General features: G+C 47.4%; 1 protein-coding gene across 2 annotated transcripts in view; it reads left to right on the top strand.

Moving 5' to 3' along the window:
• Positions 1-871: 871 nt before the first annotated feature.
• The window catches only part of MARCHF4 (membrane associated ring-CH-type finger 4), a 115,581-nt gene continuing 107,195 nt past the window's right edge, over positions 872-9,257 (top strand). For both annotated transcript variants that reach the window (XM_064514755.1, XM_064514754.1), the window contains exon 1: positions 872-1,354. In XM_064514755.1, the coding sequence (XP_064370825.1) occupies positions 872-1,354 (483 nt within the window). The remainder of the gene's footprint in view (positions 1,355-9,257) is intronic.

The raw sequence follows: 9,257 nt of genomic DNA, 5'->3' as shown, positions 1-9,257 counted from the left end.
TATATGATATATATAATATATATATTATATATATATATAAATATATTTATCTCAGTGCATCTGGGATTTAGCTCGTTGAATGCTAATTATTTCTTTCAGGACTTTTAATATTTACAATGAAATCTTTTAAAGGCAATGGTGAAATCTGAAGCCACCTGGGAGTACAGTGCTGGAAATGTAGGGTGTTTTCCCACAAACAATGTGAAGGTCTTTTTGTCAAAGAGGCAATTTTGATAATAACAACAGCTACCAATTTTGCATTTTGTTAGCCCGACTCGCTGTTATTTTGTCTAGGTGCACACCGGGGCTGGTGTGGCCGGGTTTTATTTTTTAACTGGAGAAAAAAATAATCAGAAGATAAAAGGAAAATTACTTGAGATGCCAAATACTGTCGAGAGAACCATATTCTCCCTCTTCCCCACACCCACTGGAGACGCGGACCCGTTTTTTTTACAGGCTTAGGAGTTGCCAGAGCTGATCTGGGGTTTTCTCCCCAGCGCACTGCACCGATTTCCGAAAGCCGCCGAGCTGCCCCGCGCCCCCCGGACCCTTGGGCGTGGGACACCGGTTTTACGCCTCCCGCTCGTTTCTAAACAAACTTGTGGAATTCGCCCCGCGGGGGAGGGGGGGAATAGACCCCCCCCGGGGCGCCGAGCCGGGGTTTATTATTACTGCTGCCGCCGCCGCCGCCGCCCTCGCAGGCTTCGGCGGCGCTCGCCGCCCCGCCGCCCTCCCCAGGCTTCTCGTCGCCCTCCGAGCCGCCAGCGCAGGCCCCGCGGAGCGCCGCGGCCCCCGCAGAGCCCCCGGCCGCGGGGCGCCCGGCTGCTGCCCCCTCTTTCCGCCGCCGCGCCCGCCTGCCCAGGAAAGGCACATGTTAATACCACCCGGCGCGGCCCTTTTCTGCTACTGCTGCTGCGGGCTGCTCCGTCCGAGACAGATGTTGCGAAACCAAGGCCTCCTCAAGTGCCGCTGCCGCATGCTCTTCAATGACCTGAAGGTCTTCCTGCTGCGGAGACCCCCCGCGCCGCCGCCGCCGCCGCCCTCGCCGCCGCCGCCGCTCCCCATGCCCGGCGGCGCAGAGGCGGCGGCGGGCGGCCCGGCGGGGGCCGGCGGCGCCGCGGCGCCCGGGGGGCGCGGGCCCGGCTGGCGGGCGGCGGCGGGCGGCGGCGCGGGCAGCCCCGCCGCCGAGGAGTGGGGCAGCCCCGCCGGGGAGCCGCCCGCCTCGCTGCCTAGCAGCACCTCCTCGGACGACTTCGCCAAAGGCAAGGCCGAGGACCGCTACTCGCTGGGCAGCAGCGTCGACAGCGGCATCCGCACCCCGCTCTGCAGGATCTGCTTCCAGGGGCCCGAGCAGGTGAGGCGTGCGCGCCGGCCGCGGGCGCTGCGCGGGGGCCCCGGCCCCGGCCCCGGCCCCGGCCCCGGCCCCGGGGCGGCGGCGCGGCGGGCACGGGCGCGGCGCCCCCCGGCAGGCGCAGGCTCTCGGCCCCGGCCCGGAGGCTGCCCGGGCACCGCGGCCCCGTGGGCGAGCCCGGGGCCTCGCCCCGCCTCAGGGCCGTGCAGATGTGGCACGGCAGCAGTTGGGGACCGCTTCGTGGAGCGGGGCATCTCTGGGCGCGGGGGCGTCGGGTCCCCCGGCAGGCACCCGCGCACCGCGATCCCCGCTTGCAAGGAGAATGAGGCGGGGGGGGGCGGGGGGTATTTCACATGCCGTTCGCTTTTAAAAATACAACTTAAGTCACTATAAACACGTGGCAGGAGGCAACCCCACCGGATCCGCCAGTCCTGGGGGACAGCTGGCGGGGGCTCTGCAGGTTTGCCACTGGGCCCATGCTCCCCGTTTCACTAGCTGGAGGGAAAATTGCTGGGTGGAAGTGTACCTGCTACAGCCTTGCAGAAAGGCTCCTTCATACAGATTGAGGCTGGGCCAGTGGAGTTTCCCTCCACCATACACGAGAACGAAACACCACCTCACTAAAACATGAAGTGCCACCCCAGGGCATTTTTCTCCCTATTTAATGACAATTAAAAGTAGTTCATGTATTTTCAGGCTGGCAGCTTCCATACAGTAATATATACAGCAACATTTGTATTTAACATGATACAGCTGCAGGCAGCAGGGAAGGCTGCAGACCTCTGTTTGTGGGATCAAGCTCTGATATGCAGATAGCCTTACAGCCCAGGATAGTCCTGTTACCTGTGATAATAAGGGATGTTTGCATGAGGAAGGTTTGCAAGGTTAGACTTGACTGACACCCATTTCCATTTTTGGCACAGATCCTGTCACCTAAGTTGAAATCTTGAACAATACAGTTTTTGCCTCATTTCTTCTTTCCCCTTCATGGGCTTGCATGCTCTGCTAAGGAAGGCCAGTGCACATCTGAGTGTGGCCAGGCTCAGGCATGCATCCTGCTTGTCCCATGGGCAATGCCAGCATCTTCTATGCAGCCATCCTCTCTTCCTTTATGTCTGTCCAAGGTGGTGGTGACAGGGGCAGGGAGGGGAGGAATGGGCTCACCTTCTTCTTAGAGAGAAGCAGGGTCTGCCATCAAATCATCCAAATATCCACAGCCCTGCGGGGTGCATCATACCCATAGGTCTCACTGATCAGAGCTAGGTGCTCAATGGGCTATAGCCTTCTCTAATGGTTTATGCAGCTGACTGATAGCCGTGAGACACAATTTTCATGATAGGCTTTTAGATAGGGGTGGGGGAAATCATTCTTCTTTTTCAGACATGCTTTATGCCTTCCTCACTTGAGTATCTCCTCCCCATCGCTTGTAAAAGTTGGAAACCATGCAACTCCCTGCCTGTGAATTTGCATTATTTCACGTTTCTAGTACTCTTCCCTGGCTTACCATTCTGCCTGTGTACACGAGACGTAGTGCCTGCAAGATTGGTTTAAATGTGTGAGCAAATAGATACTAAGCAGAGTTAAAATAGAGGTAACTCACTTCCTTGGAGAGTATAAGCGCTTGAAAATAATTGGATGCTAATTTTCACACTCAAAACCTGTGTAGGTTGCATTGTAAAAGTGAGACTATTTGCTGACCATCTGCCAGCCTACCTGAGTGAGAAACTGAGCAGATGTGACCTGCATGTAATAGTTTCACCAGGATTTCTCTTTTTCGCTTCTCACAGTTTCTGACCAATATAAGAAGACACTTACAGCTGGATTCTGCCACTTGTCCTCAAGTAGTACCTTATTCTGCAAATGATAGTTTTCTTAACTAGCAAGTCTTGAGGAGTATATGAAACCTTTCACCCTGGAGCAGCTCAGAAGCACAAGTCATTATATAGGCCCAAATCCTGGGTTTTTAAAGCATGGTCAGATCCTGACTACAGCTTCATAGAAATAAAGTTCAGAATAACTATAAACTGAATCGGTGCATCTGAGGTTGTACTGCACTTTGGTTATTTGATCCTTACTCCAGTAAAACTGTAACTGGGCTATATTCTGAAATCCTTGCTCCTTTTTACCATGGTGGTTATTGCTGCTTTAGCCTTTATTTCTCATTCGTTTTCCAGCCTAACTGCTGAGCAAAGACCCTTCATGTTTTGGACACAACCATAGAAGTGATAAATGCATGTTATTCTTTACCAGCCTTGCCAAGATCCTCATGAAAATCTTTCCTCTTGGGCACAAAATGTAATTGCTAATTCTTTACTGTGCATATTAATGACAATGACAGAAATAAACAGTATTTTCTTTACCTGTCAAAAACATCTGAAACTGCTGCAGCCGTGGGCAAATTTGCAGGGCTGCATCGCGCTACTGAGAACAAAAGCCTTCATTATAAATTGACTGTTAGGCGCTCTAAGCTTATTTACCCAGATAAAATGACAGTGAGTCTTGAAAAGATGTTTTAATCCTGTTTTGATTTTCTGAAAAAAATACAACAGCCCAAAAGGTTTCTTACTAATCTGACTTCGCAAGTGGGTTTTATTTAATATCTAGTGCAAAACAAAATCTGTAGAGATTTTCACTTTAAATTTATGATTGCTCAACATGCACAATACTTATATCTTAAGCTCCTCATGTTTGTTTGTGGCTCTTATGGGTAAGCTGATTCTTTCATTTAAAAATGTGCTGAGGACTGTAGGAAGGAGTAAAGCTCATTATTGTAGAACTGTTCTGATTGCATGTTACTCAAGAGCAATCAGTAATGCAGACAAAAAAGAGTGGATCTGATGACCAGGTGAACACAGCATCTGAGCTCCCAAGTCTAGGGCAGGAAGAGCAATGTCTGCTCAAGGCTGGCAGTTGAAAGAGGCAATTGCTTTTATCGAAAACCAGGGCTTAACTTTATGAAAGCTGATGGATGGGCTGGACTCTGCATTCGGTAATGGCATTGCCTTTCAGGAACTTGCTCTGCATTTTCAAAGGTTTCACTGAGTGAACGTCCTGCACCATTGTGTCAGCTAATTCTGAGACCAGGAATTGAAAGGCAGAGCTTTGGGGGGAAAGGGAGAAAAATAGATCCTGGAGATTTTCTTCTATTCTGGTTAATACTCTGCCTGGTTAATGCTCTGCGTTTGCAGAATTTTGTCTGCTTTCCTGGATCTTTGACAATGTTCTGCAAGAGAAAGAAACTGAGATGAGCTCCACTCCCACAAATGTTTCATAGTGCTTGGTATGGAGCCAAGTCGAAAGCACGTTATGGATAGCAGCAGGAAAAAGGCATGGGGTGAAAAGTCTCTTCACATCAGTTGATAAACTGCTTGTCCATGTCACAAGGAGTTGGCAGTACGACAGTGTTTAGAATCTTAGAGTTGGTGCTAGTTGTGCTGAAAATAAATAGAGAATTCATTCTTAAATGAAACAGAGATCATTTAGAAATCACTGTGTCTCAAGGATTGCTTGTTAGATTGTCAGTTAGAGTGTGCATACATTTTTTTAACCTGTCAGTTTCTGTCTGTGTTTCTCTATTCCTCCTTTCTCAGGAAAAATACTGTAAAAATGGAAATTTGGAAAGTCAGTGCAGATAGGATTGGCTGGCTAAGGTGAATGGGAGAGAATATGGATGCTTTTGCCTGCAGACTGCAGAGGTTTGGACTTAGCTCAGTACTCAGTAGCAATGTTTGAAAATAGACACTATATCTATCCTTTTCACTTCAAAGTCCCCTCCTGACTTTAGGGATACCAACTCATTAATATGAGAACATGAAGACCCTAAAGGAAATTGGAAGAGAAGGCAACTTACGAAGGGTGATAGGACATGCATTTCCATGTGATGTGTCATTAGGTGGTGGAACTCCTTGCTGCAGGAGGTTAGCAGGACAAAGAGGTTAACTAAGGATTAGTAAAACCATGTGGTAATTAAGGATACCTAGGGTCATTGGAATTGATGATAATACATCTGAAAGTTAGATTCATGTTTCAAATCTGAAGCCAATCTAGAAGAGATCAAGGTAACACCAAAGAGGGGCAGAGCCCCGGGACCAGGGTGTAGCCCCACAGCTCAACAGCTGCTTGTGCATGTCCAGTGAGATCTGCACAAGTCTGGATTTCATGCACATGTAGTGTCATGTCTTCAGCATGTAGGCACCTGCCACACCCAGGACCTCTCTAAAGCTAAGATGTCCCTAAATGTGAAGAGAGATTCTCTCTGGAGTCTTACATGTTCCCCTGAAGCATCTGGCACTGGCCACTCTCTGTGACAGTGCACTAGATTAGACACATGGCAGTTCTGCCCCCACCTGACAGTTCCTACTTTGTTCCTGCTCCTAATTCCTCAGTCTGGATCAAAATGCCGTTCTTGGAGGCGTAGCATAGGAGCAATGAATCATTAGTACCATCTAATGGCAGGTCAGTATCATGGGTTGTTTGAAATAACAAGTGAGAATCTCAGCTCGATTCCTGTTACAAATACAGGCATACACAGAAGCCATCGTTAGCTTCCTGCTGGGTAGTGTCTGCAGAGAAGTCATGAATGAAGCCAGGAAACGTCCCCGCTCTACAGACTGCTCTCTCAGCAGTACTGAGGAGTGCAGGAACTCGCTACGGTGCTTCTCCTGTGTATAAAAAGAATTCAAGGCCACTTTCCATTGATTTTGGATTTCTGATTTACACCTTGTTAAGAGAGAGCAGAATCAGGTACCTTGTTCCTAGAGTTAGCTGAAAAGGAAAAAGGTAGCCTATGGCAGAATTCAGGGCAAGAGCATGATAGTGAATGAATGGAAGAAGAAACAATTGTAGAACCAACATTGCAAGCACGTAGGAAAGCCAGGGAAACTCAGGAAAAGAGAAGCTGATGTTCAGTGGGATCTGTCCAAACTGGCTAGAATATCTGCACACTGTTTTCAAACACATTCAGTCACGTAATAACAGTGCTTCTTGCGCAGGTGTCCCATCCGTGTCCTTTTTCAAATGCGTATTCCCACATGATTCATTTACTTGGTGTTACAAGGAGAATCATTCATTGGAAAACAGCCAGTCCTGCTAAAACAGAAGACTAAGAGATGCTGGGACACAGCCCCCTAGATTTCAATCTGAATATTGCAATTTATGACAGAAAGACAAGGAAGAAGCTCCCTGTGACATTTAATCTATTTCCCTGCCTTTCTGTCATTGACTTTTAATGCCTTTATATCTAACTCTCCTGTTTTACCTGTCCCAAGATCAAAGCCACACTGTACAGGAAGAACTTTCTTGGGCTTCGGCAAAAGCCTTGTTTGAGCCAACAGCTGAACGTAGTCCTGGGTATGATCTGTTTTAGATTTGTACTCTGTTGCCACAGAGTTGATTGGCAAAGCTCCTATTAACTTTAACAGCAAAGGGGTAGTCAGGGACTTGACCCCTGTATTTAGATAATGTTGTGTACACAGCAGAGTTTCTATAAATAGTAGTGAAGGCTACTAATCCCATTGACTTTTAATTGCTCCAGGAGATGGAGTTTTCACATTTTGTGCCTGCTGAAACTCTGATTTCTGACCCATTTATTTCAGTGCCACTAGCTAGCCTGAGGAGCAGTTTTTCTTTTCTTTCACTTTCCCCCACATAAAAGGCTTCATGAAGGAACTTGTCTGTGTTTGTGTCACTGTTTCTTGCATATACATTTCAGGCAATGATTAACAGTGGCTGATGTCAGTTAGTGACAGAACAAGCAATGCAAAAGCATGTAGCTCCATTGTTTGCATCTGTAGAGTCACTGTTATTTCCACAAAGGCAACACTTGCTCCTGGAAGGGGCTCTGTTCATGCAAAACTGAACTGCATTCAGGCTGTCTTTCAAGCAAATATTCATTCACAGCAAGGGCCTCCTCTGTGGCAGCTTTTTGCTCATGTTGGTGTTTTTCTGTTCAAGGATGGTTCAGGAGTCAGAAATATGGTTGTACCAAAAACTGGATGATTGATAACACTTGTGATGCTGTGTGTCCTACGTGTCTGCTGTGCACATGGCTCCAAGGTGATGAAAGGTGAATAAGTGTGTGTACGGCTTCCAACCTTGATCACACTCCCTGGGCCAGGACTTGGTCCAAGGCTTTTGGGTGGAAGGTGTCCTTGAATTACTTCATGAGGAGCTGAAAGTGCTGAGCAGCCCTTCAGATTATGCCTGCAGAGATCCACTACAAGTGCAAAGGAATAAATCATTTGGAGAGCATACTCTCTGAGTTTGTGCGGCTCACTTTAGACCGAATTTTTATGGTAGAGACAATTTAGCTACAGCTTAATTACCAATCCCACACCTAAAATCCTCCATTTGCTGGGGAGAGAGGGAGGACACAACAGGCTGCGCTAAAGAGATGGTTCAGTCTGCATGGCTAGCTTATCTCACCTTAGCTCCTAGGAGGGTACCAACCATGGGGAGGGCTGACTTAATGATGTGGACTAGATTAAAATAATCTGTTTTCTTCAGTCCCAGGCCTGGAGTAAGATAGTAAGATAGACTATAATTACTGGTCCATATCTGTGATCACCCCATCCCTTTCAGTAGCTGATTTCTAAAGGAATAAAGCCACATGATTGCGCTAGCTATTAGACTTTACGTTCATCCCTCCTCTAAGCCTTTTGGCCAATTTCAGATTTGGCAGAGAGTGGAGAGGCGTTAAATTCCTGCAAGTATCATGAAAATTGTGGCTGGATGAAGAAGAGGAAAACTAGTAATGTCTTGTTGAGGGAAAGATTACAGTGTTGGCTCAGCAACCCTGCACATGGAGAGTCCACGCAGGACAGAGCTTCAGCTGGAGCAAAAGTTTCAATAAGAGCTGGTATCCTATTAGACAAGAGAAAAATCAACATGATATAGTTTCCACGGGAAACTCGAATGAAATAATACTTGCAGAATAGCTTGTTAACTTTTTATCTTTCTCATTTTTGTTTGTTAACTGGATTTACTTGCCTAAGATGAGTTGCTTGATGCTGAAGACTTAGCTTCCCCCATCCTTTCATACCCAACCCTTTATCCTTCTTTGCTTTATCACTGGTTACAGTAGAATAGATTATGTTGTCAGCAGCTGAGAGTGATGAGTGATGGCTTTCCTCTGGTGAGGAAAAAAACAGCAAGAACTGGAAACTTAAGTAGGTAATAAATCTGGTCCTCGTGCCCCTTTGTAAAAAGTAGTGAGGTAAAGTAAAATGCTGGTGGATAGACTGGTTCCAGTGACAGGGCCCAGATCCTGCAATCCTCGTGCCTCATTTCATCAGTCACGGTTTTAAACTCTTTGGCGGTCCCCTCTCACCTCCTCTTCCTTCTCTCCTTTTTGGCTAAAATCAACAGACACATCAGGTCCTGATCCCACTCATCTCATTTGGCTCAATTCTGCACAGGTTCTCCTATGTTACCATTGTATTCAAGCACCTTCCATTGACAGCTTGAACACTGCTGGTACACGGAGTAGGATGACCCACAGCAGTTACATGGGGTTTAACCTTCCCCTGGATGGGAGCGAGGGAAAGGATGGCGCAGAATGGGAGAATGAGGAGCCAAAAATACCTTTTTTTCCCACTGTTTCCTACACCTGATGCTTTGTGTTTGTTGGAGAAACCAAACTATGCTTGGGGGAAAATTGTGTAAACTGCTTGAGGGATGGGGTAATTCAGTCTTGAGATGTTCCTGGGAAAGCTTTGTCTCCTCTGTAGATGAACTTTACAGTGGGGACTTCCATTATGGTTGGAGAATAGGATTGCCAGCTGTACTCTTTATCTTTGAACACCAAATCCTTTTAGACCTGCAGGTCCTAGACACAGAGTGACTTTGCAGAATAGGAGAGGGATGATGAACTTGATATTCTGCCAGTTATTGTGGGGACCAAAGACTA

This window comes from Dromaius novaehollandiae, chromosome 7, assembly GCF_036370855.1.
Source record: "Dromaius novaehollandiae isolate bDroNov1 chromosome 7, bDroNov1.hap1, whole genome shotgun sequence".
NCBI lineage: Eukaryota > Metazoa > Chordata > Aves > Casuariiformes > Dromaiidae > Dromaius > Dromaius novaehollandiae.
This window is presented reverse-complemented; position numbering and strand designations above follow the sequence as displayed.